Source organism: Leptidea sinapis, chromosome 7, assembly GCF_905404315.1.
Source record: "Leptidea sinapis chromosome 7, ilLepSina1.1, whole genome shotgun sequence".
In the NCBI taxonomy this organism is placed as follows: Eukaryota; Metazoa; Arthropoda; class Insecta; order Lepidoptera; family Pieridae; genus Leptidea; species Leptidea sinapis.
The window spans coordinates 5,245,598-5,265,445 of NC_066271.1; the positions used below are offsets into that span (position 1 = coordinate 5,245,598).

General features: G+C 36.1%; 1 protein-coding gene across 1 annotated transcript; it reads right to left on the reverse strand.

Annotated features, from left to right (window-relative positions):
- Positions 1-1,949: 1,949 nt before the first annotated feature.
- Positions 1,950-18,484, reverse strand: LOC126965387 (protein sly1 homolog). The gene is made up of 11 exons (XM_050808960.1): positions 18,297-18,484; positions 18,054-18,213; positions 14,221-14,522; positions 13,784-13,873; positions 12,096-12,354; positions 9,870-10,028; positions 8,670-8,845; positions 7,349-7,616; positions 5,271-5,400; positions 3,529-3,735; positions 1,950-2,150 (listed from the first exon to the last, which is right to left on the reverse strand). Exons 1-11 carry the CDS (start codon positions 18,322-18,324, stop codon positions 2,043-2,045), a joined length of 1,887 nt encoding a protein of 628 aa, XP_050664917.1. The 5' UTR covers positions 18,325-18,484; the 3' UTR covers positions 1,950-2,042.
- Between the last annotated feature and the right edge of the window lie 1,364 nt (positions 18,485-19,848).

Sequence of the window (19,848 nt, forward strand, 5' to 3'; positions counted from 1 at the left end):
AATTTTAATTTTTTTAATAATGTAAAATTAATGAGGATTATACTAGCTAAATTAAGTAAAAGCATTATTACAAAATCATATAGATATTGTCGTACTTAAAAGATCAACTGATTTTTAGTAAGTATGTAGTACCTATGGGAAATTACTTCATCATTTATATCTTCTTTCAAACGGACGACAAACTAATTTCTCCTTTACGTCTGTAGTCTATGAATTGAACTAGTCCACTTAAAATACGTTAACCGTCGCTAGACTGGTTGATTGAACTGGTCCGTTCATTCAACGTCCATCGATTTCTCAGATAGGTACCTGCATCGGTGCGGCCATAACCTTTGATACAATAAATTTTTAGCTACCAACTTAAGTTTGTAGCTAGCTCATTGTATATCCAAAATTATAGGCAAACTCCGTTGCATATTTGCTGTGACCATTTTGTCCTTCATTTTATTTATATTCCTCAATTTTGCAAATAGGTATTGCGATAGTGGATAATACCATGCGGGCTTTTTTCAAAGATTTAACTTCGACGTTATAACTTAGGTACATTATGCCAGTATAAGTTAAGATAACTGTGGTCATTCCGAACATAGAAGAGAGTTAAAAAACGACGAAATAACAAAACCTTGAGGCTCTGAGCGCACCCCAGCTGTATGGCGTCAGTCAGGCTATGAAGTATGGGTGTTGAGACGCTTTTGAACAGCTCAGGCAAGATGGCGGGCAACTGTCGACTTCTGTAGCACATCGTGGTAAATAGGTGTGTTAGCGTACTGTCTTGCGGTGCACTAAAATAAAATATTGGTGCGAGATTTAAGAGTGAAACTCCATAGATTCAAACACAAAGGATTGATTGATATTGTATGCAAATGTTTTTAGTTTTCTTCGCCAGTGTTAGGCGTGCCATACTCGTGCCGGAGTGAGCCACGAAACAAGTGTGAAATTGTTTGAAGACAAATATTGGCGGAATTAACTCTCAAAACATTTGGATGATAATGGATTTCCGCAAAGTAAAATTTATTGAAGCAGGCGTACTTCAATACATTTTATGATATTCTATGGTTTTTCATACGTCAATAAAAGTGAAGAAGAATAGTACCTACCTATATAATATAAGAGTAATTTTTAAATACGAGTTACAACGTGGATTTTTAACAACTTTTCCACAAATACCCTTTACAGGTATTTGGTTATGTAACTTTTATTGTAGGTTTTTGTTTTGGACAATTGCTTGCTATAGGTATCAATGCTGTATTTGGGGAGGGCACGGCTAATTAGGGTACCGAGCGTTTTCATTCTTGTAAAGAAACATCGACTGAATTAGCCCCGAGGATGACTATGAATAAATAATGATGAATTCAATGTGAAGGTAGAGTGCTAACGCAATAAACTACCAAGGAACAAGGGCTATATTTCACAGCAACCAGTCACCGCTACCAACAAAATGTTATACAGCTCAATAAAGTTACTCACCTGGTGTCCGTTTGGTTCCGCAACCAATTTGGTGGCGCCACCACCAATTAGTATAGAGCCGTTTTAATTGCATACGATGGCAACCTCAATATGGTGTCGTGACTCTGGTAGCTTACCGCAAACACAACCAGTCGCGCCACCGTCGTGTCCCGGCGAAAAAGTCCTAACGGCATGCCTTGATGTTGGCATCCCCACAATATTGAGCCATTTGCATCAAATCGGTAAAATATAAAAGTTTGGAAAAATTGGCGCCCCAACCTACAGAGACAAGCACGCGTTGAAGCTAGTCGATTACAGCCCCTTGGAATTATAGATTAAAAGTTAAGTGCAACAGACTTTATAATTAACCTAAAGTAACGCATAGCAACGAATGGAACCGAATTACAAAAATTAATGCTTATAAGACTTAAAAAAGTATCCTAAAACATCTAATAATAATAAAAATTATATTAAAACAACCACAATGATATAAAACAAGTAACAATTTAATAAATATGTTTTTATTTCATAAAATATTTATACATTGCGATTCATTTACTTCCATTCAATTAAACTTATCAAACACGGAATGTTCATTAGATTTCCTCTCCCAGTAGCGACAGTTGTTTTAAAAATTGTGAAGCATTTGGTAACGTTGTTGCACCATAGATCAGTTTTCTTGGGGCCCCGCTGGAAGCTTGTTGCTAAAACAAAAATTTTCAAATAAAATTACAAAATGTGAAAAAAAAATTTACTTTTGAAGTATAAACTAAAGAAACTTCTTTGAGCGCATGGGGGTAAATCTTTTACGGATGAAACGCAAATAATAATTAATTATTTCTAATATTGACAAAAAACATTACATTTAGAGTACAGATTAACATAAATATAAGTTTGCCAAAGAAGTTGCACTTCTAACATGTGTACCTACTTTGTACGCACGAATTTTATTTTTGTAGGACCTGAGGGCCTACCATCAACTATTAATAAGCGATGCGAATCCGATGCAATTCAGTTTAAGTACCTAAACTGAATGACTAAAATTGGTACCATGAAGTGCCTTTTACTGTATGGCGTTTGGATCGCTTGTGAAGAATGAACGAAATAAAATTGCGTGTCGAAACCTAAAATGATATGATTTTAGCGGGTTTTTTTTGCGTAGAAATTACTAAAAATCCATTTTAAAATTGCGCTTTATAGCGTCAAATTATAAACCATTAAGCCCTTTTATGTACTTATTAAATATTAGTAATATAAATAAATTAGTTTCATAAAAATAACGCGTTATGATTTATGAACGCACCTCCATTGATGTTTGATTTGACAGGAGCACGGAGTACAGTTTTTTTTAATTCGTTCTTGCGAACAGGCTATAGCCCGGGCCCTTACTGCCTCGTTCTTAGTATTTTATAGCTTTTATTAGCCTATTACGGGGAACACCGGGTAAGTAAATTCCTTAGATTATTTATACATCTAGATAAAATGTGACAGCTGCGAAATCGTCGAAAAAAATTGAGGTTGACAGCTGACGAAACGGCGCAAGAAACTCTCCCAGTTTTTTTTTGCGCTCTTTTTAATAAAATATACAATATTGTACTGTCATTGTAATTGCTATAAAATAATCATAATCTAATCCCAGGCTGTCCGATCATTTAGATACTCGGCTGTGGAGTAATAGGATTTATGACAGACATTTTTTAATAAAACATTTATAATATAAAAGTGTAAACATGATGTGGTCGCTAACTATGTGCCTTATGAGAAAGCTCATGGTAATAAAAGGGCAGTGGAGAGATTGAATCAGAAATGAGTAGATGCGAAGGAGAACCAAAGTCACGGACAAATCTCAAATATTGCGCAAATGTGCAGTGGGCAGGCCCCAAATTTCGACGGACAGATGGCAGGTGGGGCTGAAAAGTCCTCGAAAGGCGATCACGTACCGGAAGACGTAGAGTTGGTTGGCCTCCCAAGATGGACCGACGATCTAGTCAAGATCGCCGGAATACGTTGGATGAGGGCAGCGCAGGAACGATGGTCGTGGAAATCTTATATCTATAAAAATGGTTGTAAGTGCGCACTCACCTTAACTAATTCAATCAAGTTGTGGTATTCTATGTAGCTGCCTCCGCCAATGACGAATACGATGGCATCAGAAGGAGGCGCCTGTCTCGTACCCCTGGAACGGGCCGCAGCATCAGTCCTAGCGGTCCGAGGGTCCAACCAGGTCAGGTCCGTGTCGTTACCAGTAGCCCCCAAAGCCGCTTCAACAGTCCGACTGACTGGCAATTTCTGTTGAGAGTTCACTTTACAGTTAATACTCAGATATTAATTCGAGAAGCCAATCCTAGCAATAACAGCCCTATTTAATATCGAAGAAAAGAAATAATTTTACCAAGCATCAGACTATTGAACCAGCAAAAAATTACATCTAAGGGTCTTTTTAACATTCCAGAAATGGTAATCATCAAACCCCCCAAATAATAAACATTTTATAGTACCACCATACCATATAATCAATGGCCACTATACACAAATTATAAGGATGTATCATTCGCGGTCTGGTAGCGGAATGGTAAACGTGTGCTTAAAGACAATATTTTTTTTTTATGGAATAGGAGAACAAAACGAGCGTACAGGTCACCTGGTGTTAAGTGATCACCGCCGCCAACATTCTCTTGCAACACCAGAGGAATCACAAGAGAGTTACCACCCTTTAACGCGCTTTTTTTGAAGGTACCCATGTGGTATCGTCCCGGAAACACCGCACAAGGAAGCTCATTCCACAGCTTTGTAGTACGTGAAAGAAAGCTCCTTGAAAACCGCATTGTGGAGGACCGCCACACATCCAGATGGTGGGGATGATATCCTATCTTGTGGCTTGTCGTGCGAACGTTGAATTCGGCGGCAGGAATCAAGTTAAACAGCTCTTCGGAACAGTGATAAATGCGGTAGAAGACACACAATGAAGCGACGTGTGCTGATCTTCTTAGTCGTGTGTCACTTTCCGAATCAAACCTGAACTGAATACATCTTTTCCATTGCTGGTTATTGACAAAGAATATTTTAAACAACTGGAGTTAATGTATAAATGTATAACAGTCGAAGCTAGTTATTTTGTCATTTGTGGCATGTTCGATATTTCCGCTTTATATAAATGTATATAACGTCATTGCATATAATGTAAAAATAATATAATCCTACATCATCATCAGTTGGAAGATGTCCACTGCTGGACAAAGGCCTCCCCCAAAGATTTCCACGTTCGGTCCTGCGCTGCCCTCATGTGCTGTGTGTGTGGTGTCACACCAGAATAGCACCACCCTATCTCCTCCCGTGGGTGTCGTAAGAGGCGACTAACGGCCGTTCCCAATATTCAGTCTATCTCTTACTTGAGATAAAAATCGTTACTATCGTTGACTTTTCTGTCCTAATAAACTTATCGACGGTAACTCACCTTATCCGTACACGCTGTCTGTCAATGGGACGACGTATAGCTCACCAACAATAGAAGTTTGTATAGAAATTGCAATTCACGCGTCCCAATATAAGGCGATAAGAATGACTTATCGGGTATATCGGGTATATTATTGACAGCTAATTAGTAGTTAGAAGGTAGTAGTTTATCTCTATCTGTAGATAGTATATTGGGAACGGCCGTAAGGGATACAAACAACGTAGGATGGGCAGCACTATCTTTTGTTAAGAGCACACATCTTCTGGGATCGCCAAAGAGATTGCCAAGCGTAGCGATTATGGCAAAAACCCACCAAACATTACAGACACTATAAAATCCTAAATGCCTTATAAAAATTAGTAAAACTCACATGTTTTTTGACAACCAGATTCTTGACACCTTCCATAACAAAGGAAGACCCCTGTGATACAAGCTTGGAGAACATGGATACTGTTTTTGTACCACCTCCTTCGTAGTGACTAGACATCTTTGTGAAGCTTCTGTAAACAGAATAAGCAAAACATGTACAATATTCTTTCACTCATTTTCATTTATCCGGCTAGATTTAGGGTACCACAACGGCGCCTTTTTCTGCCGTGAAGCAGTAATGTTTAGGCCAGGGGTGCTCAAACGGTCGATCGCGAGTGCTTTTTGAGTCGATCTCGAGAAAAACATCCGGTATGATAAACTAAAATCGGTAATTACGTACCATCTTAGGAAAAGTATGCTCAGGACATGCAGTGTCATGCAGATTCAACATCCAAAGTAGCTCTTTAGTTAAGCTTCGAACTTTAGAACGCGTTTGTTTTATAAGAACCAATAAATAATTGATTTAAGAGCAGACCTACACTTACCTTGACTAAAAAAATGAATATTTTGCGCAAAACTAATATCTATGTCATCGTGACACTCTACCTAGACGACAATCAATATACGAACTTAATTATATTATATTAACACATACTTGAAGCATCTCAGAGCCGACCGATCGTAGTCTAACAATTTTGAGGTAGAACGCCAGCAGTTCAAGCTTGAGCACCCCTGAAGGGCGCCGTAGCTAATAAAATTACTGGGCAAACGAGTCTTAACAACGTATGTCTCAAGGTGACGAGCGCAATTATAGTGCCGTTGAGAATTTTTGGGTTTTGCAAGAATCCTGAGCGGCACTGCATTGTAATGGGCAGGGCGTATCAATTACCATCAGCTGAACGTCCTGCACGTCTCGTCCCTTAATGTAATAAGAAATTCATTTCAATATACAGTAAATGCTCTTTTGTCGCTGGGTATGTTTCGAATATATGCCGCGTATACAGAATCCGTGAATATGGAATGGTAATTTATATGAAATTATAGGATACATTTCTAGGTGACAAATTAAAGAACAAATATAATATTTTGACCATATTGATTAATTATTCTTCAGGCTTTGGAAATGGTTAAAAGAATTTTATAACTTTTTCTCTCAGTATTAAAAAACTCCTTGGTTACAATAATTTTAAATTTAATTTATTATTAGTCTATTTGACGATGCGTTTACAAAGGTTGTTAGGCTGGATATCTTTTGGAATCCTTTTTTATAACCGATGTACCAATTAGATGCGCGAATATAGGAATTGGTTCGCATATTTTTAATCCACGAAAAAAGGCAACGCGAATAAGTAGCTTTTACTGTTAGTATATAAATGTTTTCGGTAAAGACGTAATTGAATTTTTCAATGACTTACACACAAATAATGATGTATAAAAATAATTACTTTATCCAAGCACAAAAAAAAAAAACGTTAAAATTACATAAATTTAGAGTAAGCATTTTAAGTAGAAACACGTCCGCTAGAGAGTAAAAGACACATCCAGATAGTGGGGATGTCGGGAATAACACTGTCCGAGCATGCGGCAGTAGGTACTATGATTATCACAACATGTCCTAAATAATTTCTATTGGCTATTGTGGATTTAAAAGATCTGAGTACGTAATGAGGTATTTGAAGCCGTTTTGGGTGGCTGCATAAACATGGCAGGAGAAAATTTACCACAAAGTTCTTAAATTCATAAATATTTTTTTTCTGCTTAACTTCGTGCCGCGCCGCTTTAGGTAGCATTCGAGAAACGTGCGATGGTCCGCCATTTTGAATAGGCGGCTAGTAATTAGACGTATAATGTGCGTACGGGTATTTTAGACAAAATTTTATAAATACTAAATTAATACTTGTTACAAATATAAAGATATTATAAGTAATAATATGTTTTGTTCGTTTGATATTGAAAGCATTTTTAAATTGTTTTTTAAAATATTTCTAAGCCTAACTTTTGTTACTTCTTAGGTCATGTGCAATAAAAACTATTTTTAATGCTGTGATTTCATTAAAAAGGATTTATTTAGTTAAAATATCAAAAATGTACGCCTCTTGCCGAGTTAACCAATACAAATAAAATGACAGTAGTACTTACTTCCACCGCTTTATGTAGGCCATGGGTTTGACGTCACAGTTAGCCGCAATCAAAGCAGATTCGAACTTCTTATACTCGTCCTCGGTAAGTTGGCCACTACACATGTAGTATATGATGAACAGACGCATCTTGTCCTCAGCAGTCCCCGCACTGCTGTCCACAATCAGATCAATCACCGACTTGCTCTCGACGCCACTTTTGCTCATTATTTTCTCTTCCAATTCAAAGAAAGAATCGAGTCGCCGCGATTTGATTGCATTGAGTATTGCTGAAAAACAATAATACCACATTTTAAATATCATCATCATCCCAGCCGGAAGACGTCCACTGCTGGACAAAGGTCTCCCCCAAAGATCGCCACGACAATCGGTCCTGCGCTGCCCTCATCCAACGTATTCCGGCGATGAGTTTAATGAGAAGAAGTGGCAAGAAACTTATTGCCAAACTTTTAAATCTAAGTATATTATTTTATACAAAAATACTCAATTCATTTATCCTATAACAACGAGAGAGACGTTTATATTTTAAATAATATATGTAACTTTTACCAGAAGGAGGCGCCGTAGCTTGTTACTGGGCAAATGAGACTTAGCATCTTATGTCTCAAGGTGACGATCGCAATAGTAGTGCAGCACTAATAATTTACAATAAACAGCATAATTTTTTGGTTTTTCAAGAAGCCTGAGCGGCACTGCATTGTAAAGGGCAGGGCGTATAATTTACCATCAACTGACGACCCATATAGCTGAATGGTTAGTGACCCTGACTACTAAGCTAGAGGTCCCGGGTTCGAATCCTGGTCCACAGTGCGGTTTTCAAGGAGCTTTCTCCCACGTACTACAAAGCTATGGAATGAGCTTCCTTGTGCGGTGTTTCCGGGACGATACGACATGGGTACCTTCAATAAAAGTGCGTACAACTTCCTTAAAGGCCGGCAACGCTCTTGTGATTCCTCTGGTGTTACAAGAGAATGTGGTCGGCGGTGATCACTTAACACCAGGTGACTCGGACGCTCGTATGTCCTCCTATTCCATGAAAAAAAAGATACAATCATTTATATGATGAATATGGAGGTTTGTTTCTGAGTCATGGATGTTTATATGTATTTATGTATGTTTATATGTATTTATGTGTGTTTAAGTAAGTATATTGTATTAAATATATTGTTGTCTTGTACCCATAGTACAGGCTATGCCTAGTTTGGGGCAAGATAATTTGTGTAAAAGTTGTCAATACTATATTATATTAACTGAACGTCGTAGAAATCGGAAAGATATAACACGAGACGCCATATTTTATTCTAATTTTAAATTAGTCATACCTGTAGCAATGGTTGTGTGCATATCGATGAGCCGCTTCTTCTCCATGAGCTGGGGCAGCGAGTTGACAGCACTGGTGAGTCTCTGTGTGTTGTCACTAACCATACTGAGAGCTAGGTCACTGTCTGCATCCAGGCCCATTGAACTCTTTAATATTTTCACTTCAGCCTCTGAACTCCTACGAAGTTTGAAAATATATAGAGTATAATATTATATAGGTGTTTGACCACTATATTATTATTATAATGAGTAGGGGATTTTGATGCACTTAAAGGATATATTGTGCCACTTTTTGTATTTATATATTGCTTTCGACTCTTTGATATCTTTAGAAAGTTTATTATAAAGCTGCACGGACACCTGCATACATAATATTATTTTTTCCCTAGTTCTTGGTTGGAGAAACTGAGATTAGTGATCCTTAGTTGCATTTTTTGTAGTTATTTCTTTTTTGTAAATTTTATTTCTCTATGAATATTATGGTTGGTATTTTTCGTAGGGTATAATATAAATATGTAATGCTTCGGGAATTCTCAATAACCCGGCACTTATGATTATAATCAATATAAAACAATATTTACACTATTGTTTAGATTCAACGTTACTCAAAATAACACTGTCGTTCTATAAGCAACCACACTCTCAATAGCCTATTTACCAGTGGGAGGCTCCTTTGCACAGGATTCCGGTTATATTATAGGTGCCACAACGGCGCCCATTTCTGCCGTGAAACAGTAATGTGTAAGCATTACTGTGTTTCGGTCTGTAGGGCGCCGTAGCTAGTGAAATTGTTGGGCAAATGAGACTTGACAACTTATGTCTCAAGGTGACGGGCGCAGTTGTAGTGCCACACAGATTTTTTTAATTTTTCAATAGTAATTATAAAGTAGATAATAAAAATAAATTGAATATTGAATTTTTTTGGAGTATAATAAATAGATGACGACCGATTCTCACACCAACCAAATATATCGTACATAAAACTGATCGTACTTCAATAATTATTATTGTAATCCATTACAATAGATGTTGATCGAAGACGGATGAAAATTTTAAGTTGTATGTATTTATTTAATGCTAAGTAAATCATAATAAAAAATAAAAAAAATTTACACTAAAATGTTTAAGGTAACCCAACCCGTCACTATGTAAATTCATAATTTTATCTATAAGATTATATCTCTTATGATTTCAATGTTTACCTGTATTTTTCTAGATCTTCCTGTATAGCTTCAGCCACGGTAGGGAATGGGCTACACTTGTGCTCGGTCCACAGAGGATCCTTGGAGTCCAAATCACAAGTCCTGGTTTTAATTTTCTGATCAGGCAAAGCCGGCCCAGAGCTCTCTGGAACTACTGCCCTAAATTAAGATTATGGTTTAGATTAATTACAAAATGCAGATTGATCGGCTTCAAGTGTTAAGGCCACTATGATTCTAAGGCCCAGAACACACGGTGAAACGTAAATGTAACAAAACGCTTTTGAAATTATTGATTTGAAACCACTTTCAACCATTTTCCACACACGCTGCAACCACAATCAAACAAACTTGATAGAGTAGCTTCATAGTGTGATATTATACAAGCAAGGATATTTTTGCACTTCTAACACAAGTTTAATGTTGTTTTGTTCGTCGTCAGCCATTTTGTAAAAAAGACGCCAAGACAAAAAATGAATGAAACGCAACGCGAGTTTCCTGCACGCCGGTTTCAATGCAACTGATTTACAACGCGTTTCAAACTGGTCGCGTCATGTGTGGACTCTCAACGGAATCTATGGCAGAAACTTAAATGCAACTCAAAAGTAACTAGTAGTTGCAGTTTCGTTGCATTTGCATTTCACCGTGTGTTCTGGGCCTAAGTATATGTGAGTGTGCTCAAGCAATAAAAAATCTAGTATTTTCTTTGATTTACGCGAGTGTTACACATTTAAATAAAACACTTTTAAATGATTAAAACGCGAGTAATTGTACCTAATTGTGTTTTTACATTCGATTTTTGCGTAAAAGTTACATTTTTATTTTAGTTAACCCGACGTTTCAAGACTTTTCCAGATCTCGTTTTCAGGGGGACTGCAGTTGAAATGAGTCAAAGATAGTATTTGTCATAGTTGTCATTGTCAAGTTTTGGCAAAATTTACTGACAGTGTCCTCTTCTTTTTTTGGTATGTGTAGTCGTGGGTTTTAATATAGAGATAATTGATAATTTTAGACTGTTTACGCAAAAATCTAATGTAAAAACACAGTTACAATTACACGCGTTTTAATCCTTCAAAAGTGTTTTATTTAAATGTGTAACACTCGCGTTAATAAAATTAAATGCTAGATTCTTTATTACATGAGAACACATACATAATATACTTATAATCATAGTACCCTTAAGCTGAAAATGATACATTGAAATAGTAAAAATAAGATCTATTTTAAATATAACTTATCTATATGATGGCAAGAAATTAAATAGAGGTACTAATAGAAGTATTAATTAAACCAGTGGGAGGCTCCTTTGCACAGGATGCCAGCTCCATTATGGGTACCACAACGGCGCCTATTTCTGCCGTGAAGCTGTAATGTGTAAGCATTACTGTGTTTCGGTCTGAAGGGCGCCGTAGCTAGTGTAATTACTGGGCAAATGAGACTTAACATAAGTATTATGTCTCAAGGTGACAAGCACAGTTGTAGTGAGTGCCACTGTGAGTGAGAATTTTTGGGGTTTTACAAGAATCTGTGCCAATCCTGCTTATCTCGTCCCTTATTTTCATAAAAAAAGTAAAAATTTTGTATGCATCTAGCGTGATAATATAATATATATGTTGTCGCAACTTCTTATAAAAAACCTAAATGCAAAATATGAATAAAATATTTTCTTTGCTTGTTTATAATATGATTAATATGTAATATGTACATATATATTTTGCACTTTTTTATAGCTGCTTATAATATTGCAATAATCAATTTAGTTACTGTTAGGCGCAAAATGTTTTAGTAATTAATATAATAATCAAAAATAGCACTATCATAATGCAAACGTCATTGTTTGAACTAAACTGAAATCACTCGAAATAAAACTATTAAAAAAATCTTGGATTAACTAAATACATATTTTATCATTATAAAATAAGAAGTAATTAATGCCTTAATCGGAAGGCGCTGTGTTGGTAGGCCTCCCAAAAGATGGACCCACGATCAGGTCAAGATACCTGGAATATGTTGGATGAGGGTAGCGCAGGATCATCGTGGAGATCTTTGGGAAGGCCATTGGCCAGTAGCTGATGCTGATGTCTTAAAAAGAGTAATATATCAAAATACTATAATAATTTTGAATTTAAAGTACCTAGCAAAAATTTGAATAAAAAAATCAGTTATAATATTTCTTATCAACTCCTTCATACAAATTACAGTATTCAATAATTTTAAGTGCTTCCAAACCTGTTTAGAGATAAATCAAGCACATCATGTGCCAAAGCCTGATATGTCCAGGTGTGATGCAATGGTGTAGCCATGTCAATATTTCTGTCTAACAATATCAACATTGGCCTTGTAAAACTGAAAGCGCCACTCTGGCCCGCATTGCCATGAAACAGATTGTTCCTTGCGTCCCACAGATTCTCTCGTAATTTCTTATCTAATTTTTTGGCTACCATCTCCGCAGCATTCCCTTTGCTACTTCTTATTATTGGGACATTACCTGAAATACAAGCCTATTATATGTTTATGACAATTAATAAATGGGAAACAAAAATAATTGCACTTTAGTATATTTTTACAATATTTAAGAATCACAATCAACAAAAACAGAATAGGCAAGATCAGTAATAAACATTTGAGAGACAAAACAAGAGAAGCTGATGTTGCTTATGCTATAAAGAGTCTAAAATGGAAATGGACACCTGATGAGACGACCCAATAAATGGAGTAAAACTATCACTAGATGGTACCCAAGAGGTTGCAAGAGAAATAGAGGTAGGCAAATTAGAATATGGGAAGATGAAATAGTGAAAATGGCTGGAAGAACCTGGATTAGACTATCTGCAAATAAAGAAGAGTGGAGAAGAACAGGGGAGGCCTTTGCCCAGAGGCAAACGGACAATTAAGTATTTAGATAAGAGTCATGTATTAGGATTATTAAAGACAGACTATTATTACTACTTTGGTCACGTCTCTAGAAATGAGAACTCGATGGAGAGACTGGTAGTTCAGGGCTAGGCGAAAGGCAAGAGAGCACGCGGTCGATCGCCAACCCGCTGGATAGACGCCATTACAAAGGCTACTGAGTCCACCATAGTCCAGTGTATTCGCAAGGCCTCTGACCGTCAGAAATGGAAGCACTACGCCAGGAGATCTACCCTCAGAAAGGATATTGACCCACCGAACACCACACCATGTACCCCGTCAGCGCAACCACGACCACTCTGACAAGAGTGTCCGACTTAGAAGATTAGGATTAGTTTTTGTCTGAATAAAAGGCAATTATTATTAGATATTTATATCTTTATCATAAAAATTAATACACCTGGATTCATGTTATACATATAGTACCTATATCCAAAATCTTGTTATGGTATACATTTCTGTGACATAGTTCCTGTCATTTTGACAATCAAAACTTATCTCCAAAATAGTGTCTTAAAATGGAGGTCTAACCTACATCAATAATTTTTTTTGCTCATAAACCCTGACGGGGGTTTTTCTTGTACTTGAGTATATTGAAAAATAAATTAAATTAATTAATTAATAAATAATAATAAAATAAATTAATTAATTATACATTTCTGTGACATAGTTCCTGTCATTTTGACAATCAAAACTTATCTCCAAAATAGTGTCTTAAAATGGAGGTCTAACCTACATCAATAATTTTTTTTGCTCATAAACCGTGACGGGGGTTTTTCTTGTACTTGGGTATATTGAAAAATAAATTAAATATTCTTCTTTTGCTGTATTTTGGTTTGAGCTGATCGTCTTCTACCAATGCTCTAAATAAATAAAACTAAACTATATCTACAAATTTCACATCACATGCTATTTTAACTGTTTGTTACAATAACAATTGCAGAATTCACTTTAATTTTTTATTTTATCACTTTTTTTTAATGAGTAAAATGAAAATGACTTGCCTAATGTAACAAAAACCGAAAAAAGGCTCTCAACAATATCATCCATGATCGCTTCCATTTCTGTATCCTTTGTGTCACCTTTATTGATAGCTGAAAATTAATTTTATTATTTTATTATTAGATATGTTACAAGCGTTTAAGCAAATAGCAATCATATATCATGAACTTATTATTAGCGTTAAATTAAATGATCTCTATGCAGCGAAAGCAATATTCCTACCATTTCCAGAGATATTGTGATGACTCAAAACAAAGGTGGAAATTAATTTTATTATTACTATTAGACCTACAGTTAGCGCGCGAGTTAAATGCAGTCAGGGTCTGGGGTTAGGATCCAAACATCTCCCCCTGCTGTCCGCACTTTCTCTCTACAAACTTCAACAATATCTAACCTTATAAAATATCTTAAAAGATAATCAATACAAATTTAATCTTACCATAATATGATAAAGAGTCCGATTTTTGATGTTTCATTATGAATAAGTCATCTTCTAAGCAAATGAAGTTCAAATACTGATCATATATTTTGTGAATACTCATAACAGAGTTTGATTGAATAGCGGAAGCAGCAAGATCTTCAAGTTTCTGTCTTGTTATGGGTGATATGAAGTTCAAATGGTATTGGTCATACACTCCATTATCTAGGTCTTGACATATTCGGCCTAAATTTTCTTCTGAAGGGGCGCAAAAATACACTGCAGGCACTTCTGGGATAGGATCTCGATCTGAATGCAGTTGACTGAAATTAGTAAATTATTTTTACCTTTGAGTTTATTACTTTATTTTTTGAAGTAAAACTTCTTTAGGCGTGACTTGGGGGTAACTCAGAATATTTTTATACATAGGCAGAAACAAGTCAATTGAAACAATTTTTAACCATTATAATTGAATGGTATATTTTTTTTTTATATGAGAGGGGGCAAACGGGCAAGAGACTCACGGGATGGGGAGAGGTGAGGCAACCGCCCATGGACATCCGCAACAACAGGTGTGTCAAGAAATGCGTTGCCGGCCTTTAAGGTGGGAGTATGCTTTTTTCTTGAAGGTCCCTAAGTCGTATCTGTTCGGGAAGACCGCTGCCGGTAGTTGATTCCACAAAGTGGCTGTGCGAGGCAAGAAATTTCGAAGGAAACGCGCGGTTGTGGAATGCCAGACGTCTACGTGATGCGGATGGTACTTTGCACGTAATGTCCGATGGTGGAATTCGGCCGCTGGAATCAACCCGAACAGCTCCTCTGAGCACTCCCCGTGATAAATGCGGTAGAAGATGCAGAGAGGACCCACATCTCTACGCAATGCTAGAGAATCAAGCCGATCGGAGATGACTTGATCGTCGATGATTCGAGCCGCTCTTCGTTGTATGCGGTCAAATGGAAGAAGCTGGTACTGGGGAGCACCCGCCCAGAGGTGAGAACAGTACTCCATGTGAGGCCGAATTTGCGCCTAATAAAGTTGCAGGCGGTGGCTTTTAGTGAAGTGCTGTCTCGCCTTACTGAGTACACCAAGCTTTTTAGAGGCCAGTTTGGCCTTCTCTTCGTGCTTCGACTTCGCGTCAGCAATAACTCTTTTGAAGGACCTGGAGGCATGATTGAAGTGTTTTTTAAGTTCGCTGGAATTCACATCCTTAGATACCACCGCATTGACCCAAGCCTGATAACACTCCTGCTTTCGGCGAGAGGCCATTTTGCAGGAGCGGTCAAACCATGGTTGGGACCTGCCACCGATAGGCACAGAGGAGGATGGAATGAAGAGTTCCATACCTTGCAGTACCACATCAGCAACAGCGTCAGCAGCGGCATCTGGATCTCCCAGCGAAAAACAGATCTGCCTCCACAGCGACAGCCTAAGAAGCGGGGCCGTGATGGGCGCGTGATCGGCACGGTGCTCCGGATCAGGCAGTGGTCCGACGATGCCAGAGGAGGGTCAATGGAAACTAGGTAGCCGTCCGGATGTGAGGTCAACAGAAGGTCCAACAGTGAAGGTGTATGATCTTGCACATCTGGGATTCGCGTTGGCGCAATAACCAGTTGCGTCAGACCATATGCTAAGGCGAAGTCGTGAACAGATCTCCCTGCATGATCGGTGGTACGTGAGCCTAGCCATTCGGCGTGGTGGGCGTTAAAATCGCCAAGAAACACGATCTCTGCAGTGGGGATCTGCTCCAACACGGAATCTGTAGCCATTTGTATGTGTTCGAGGAGCCGGTCAGTCTCTGCGTTACCGCTATGGGACCTATACAGGCATGCGTAGATTCGCGGATGGTCATCGCAGTCTACATGCAGCCAGATGATGGATAGGTCCTGTCCTTCAAGAAAACTCAGGCGTCGAGAACAGACATCCTCCCTGACGTAAACGCACACGCCATCCCGTGGTATAAAGGAGCGTTCCAAATTATACCCCGGGTAGGAAAGGTAAGATGAATCAGCCAGGGAGGATATCTGTGTCTCGGTCAAAAAGGGCAGGGCCGGCTTCGTCGTCTCCCGTTGAAAGTGGACGGCATTTAAATTTGAGCGAAGCCCCCTGATGTTGCAAAAGTCCACAGTGAGTGTGGAGGAGGGTGGTTTGAGCCTCCTGCTCTGTCTGCCCCGAGTCAGCGCAGATTTGCCCCCTCCAGAATACGCGGGGCAGCCTGGGCAACCACTGTTAGGTACAGGCCCTAATTGTGGACGTCCAGGGACGGATTGGTACCGTCCTGGAGTAGTCTCGTTTTAGTCTCTGCTGCCATTTGTATTTGGGAGGGGGGGTGTAGGCCTCCGGATACCCCACTCACCGGACGAAACACAGCGGCATAGCCGCTATTTCACGCCGGTTTCGAGTGGGGTAGTGGTATTTCTCCGGGTGTGCCGGCCCAATTCGGTTGTGTCCGTGAGGACCCAACATGGCACTACCACTCCTATAAAAATTGCTTCAAATTGCTCAGTAATATTTTCTGAAAATCTCTAAGTGCATTTGTTCATTTAAGACAACTTTGTAATAAATAATAAATAAAAGTTCTCAGTCTGACATTTGCAACATTCATTCATTTTTCTTTGTCCAACGGACAGGCAAAAGGTCAACGCTCATAGAGCCATATTCGTTAATATTCAATAACAATGTTATATTGATATGTGTGATATTATTAATTTAATTATTTTAATTCAATTATTTAATAATAACACAGCTTTTATTAATGTATATATTTAATGGTATAAATTAATCTTCTTGTCTTTAAACTTTTTAAGAATATTTATTATATACTGGATGTCCTAGAATAGGTGGGACATACAAGGGCAAACGAAAATAACATATTTTGCCTATGAGCTTTCAGATAAGCAAAAAAGTATATATATATTTATCTGTTAATTATTCCTAAAGTTAATTATCATTAAGTTTTACTTCAATCGCACTTAAAGATTACACACACACACTTTTTATTTTGAATTATCATTTCACTAAATGTTATTATTTAAAATAAATATAAGTAGTACAATTTAATAATAATTTTCATTTCTTATGAAACATAAATATCTTGAATATAATATGTTGTAACAAAACTACCCTCAACAAAGAACAATAATACACAAACGCAAATGAAGGGTATAGGTATATAAGTATGCAGTAGGTTTGTTTATTTGTAATATAATTTAATAAGTTTGTAAAATTATCATCAGAAATACATTACATATTTTTGAAGTTATATTGTAATAATTAGTTTTAAGTACTCATATTATGTAGTTTAATATATTTTTATTTTTAATTAATTAATTTATTACATTCAACAATTGCAGTAGAAGGTAAAACCCCAATGGGTTTATGTTTGTACTTAGATTTAAGTAAAATATCTTTTATAGTGTAAATAACTAAAAAGAAAAAAATATAGAAGATTAATTATATCTTAAACAAATATCTCAGTATTCCTACAATATAAAAAATTATATATGTATGTGAATAAATTGCTAAATCAAAACAATTAAAGTCTTTTACATACAAGGTGACTGTGCTGTTAAGAATTTTGTGATAAAAAGCATCTCAACAGCATATTATAAATTTCTAGGACAGTGTATGTTCTAAACCTTCTTTTATACATATTATATGAAGCCAAGACCCATAAAGAATTCTTCAATATGTCACTATATCACATTAACAGAATAATAGCAAAATTGCCAAGTATTCAGAAAAAAAACATTCATTTCTAGAACCAATTGCTAAGTGCAATGTTAATAATAATAGGGGTTCTTTAGAATCGAATTCAGTAGGGCTTGTAAAGTAATATTGTATTTAAAATACTCACACATGTAAAGTAACTCCTAATTCACGAAGTTCTTTAATAGAAATGAGTGGAGAGATAATGTCCTGACCCACTCTATCATAAACAAGGACTTTCCATGTTGGTTCAGTTGCAACTGCTTTTGTAATAGGTTCATTCAAATTAAGCATCTGTTTTAAGGCATCTGAAATGAGCAATAAGCAATCGATTAAAAGGATAGTACAATTAAATTAATTTTACTGAAGTAAAAGGATTTCAAAAACATACTTAGTTGCCGTTCTCGTAAAGTTGCCATTGTGTGTATATAGTATTTCAGATCATGCTTTTTACTCTTTTGGTTTTATAGCGATAGTGTATGTTTATTTTTTAATTCACATAAATTAGATATAATTCTACAAACTTCAACAATGATTACAATCTTGGAACCTACAAATTTACAAGACGTGTTGACTGTTCATAATTAAAATTACATATCAATTGTCAACTTGACATTTCCTTCAGACACGTTGATAATCCAGTGTTTCCATCACAAAATATATCTATAGCTTAGAATATTAATTCTAAGGTCCCAGATCTTAGAATATTATATTGTTACACTGACCTATTCTGTGATGGTATGCCTTATTCAAGATTAGAGATGATGAATTATATTCATCTATCAACCAATAAATTTAACTAATATTTAAAATGAACTATTATATTTAATAAATAAATTTAACATTATTCAATAAAAATATCATATCAACTTCAACCATTTCAACCTATCATCCAATAAAATATGTAAGTGATAAATGAAAAACATATTCAATAAATAAAATTAACAATTACCATTATTGAATAAAAATATCATATCAACTTCAATCAATTCAACCTGGGTTTCCGAGTTAACTAAATTGAATGCTTTGAAAATTTTGCCTTTAATTTCTTAGTGTTATGCAACATTTTCGTACGTTCATATAATATTATGCTACTGGACTGAAGTCTACCTATTAATTATGTTAGCTTCATTCGATTATCGTCCTTACTGTAGTCACTATAGTGTTTGGATTGTTGAATTGCTTTATGCTATATTAATATTAGAAACAAAATGAAGTGATATTTTAAACAAATAGGTAACTATACTACGATTAGTGATTTGCTGTATGCAATATTTTTATTCGCAACAAATTGAAGTGATATTTTAAACAAATAACAACAGCGGATTAGTAAGTGACTTGTTATTGTTAATTTTATTTTTCAAGTCCTTTTTTTATGAGGAAGGTAATCTTAAAGCAAGTGTATGTTATAAAGTGTTCAAGTATGATGAAAAATTCATTTAATTTTATCTAATAACATTTTATTATGTGCTATAATATGATAAAATATTCAACTTCATTAACATTAACATTAACATCAACCAATAACCAAATATTGTACTTGGCATTTTCAACCATTAAAATAGCGATATTTTTTTATCAATTAACTGTTAACTTATATAAAATATTCAACATCAACCATTAAACAAATGTTGTAACTGACAAATAATATTAACTAATATTTTCAACCAATAAAAATATCGACATATTTTTTATCAGCTTACTATTAACTAATATATTATTTCAACCATTATTGACATCTTTGTTCCAGATGGTGAGACTGTAAAACTAGTTGATGATGCACATGAATATCTTTACACACACGCACGCCCAACACTTACACCCTTTGATGTTTGAATCAACATACTTAATACTTTCATGATTTTATTGATATTAGTTGTTTTACTTATTATATGGTTATGGTCATTACAAACAAAATTCCTATTTTGTCGCTGTTGACACGC

Coding starts and splice junctions, on each gene's coding strand:
- LOC126965387 (XM_050808960.1), bottom strand. CDS start 18,324: ATGGCAACTTTACGAGAACGGCAACTAA. Junction 13,874..14,220: donor GGACTCTTTATCATATTATG/GTAAGATTAAAT, acceptor ATTAATTTTCAG/CTATCAATAAAGGTGACACA. Junction 8,846..9,869: donor GAAGATCTAGAAAAATACAG/GTAAACATTGAA, acceptor CAAACTTCGTAG/GAGTTCAGAGGCTGAAGTGA.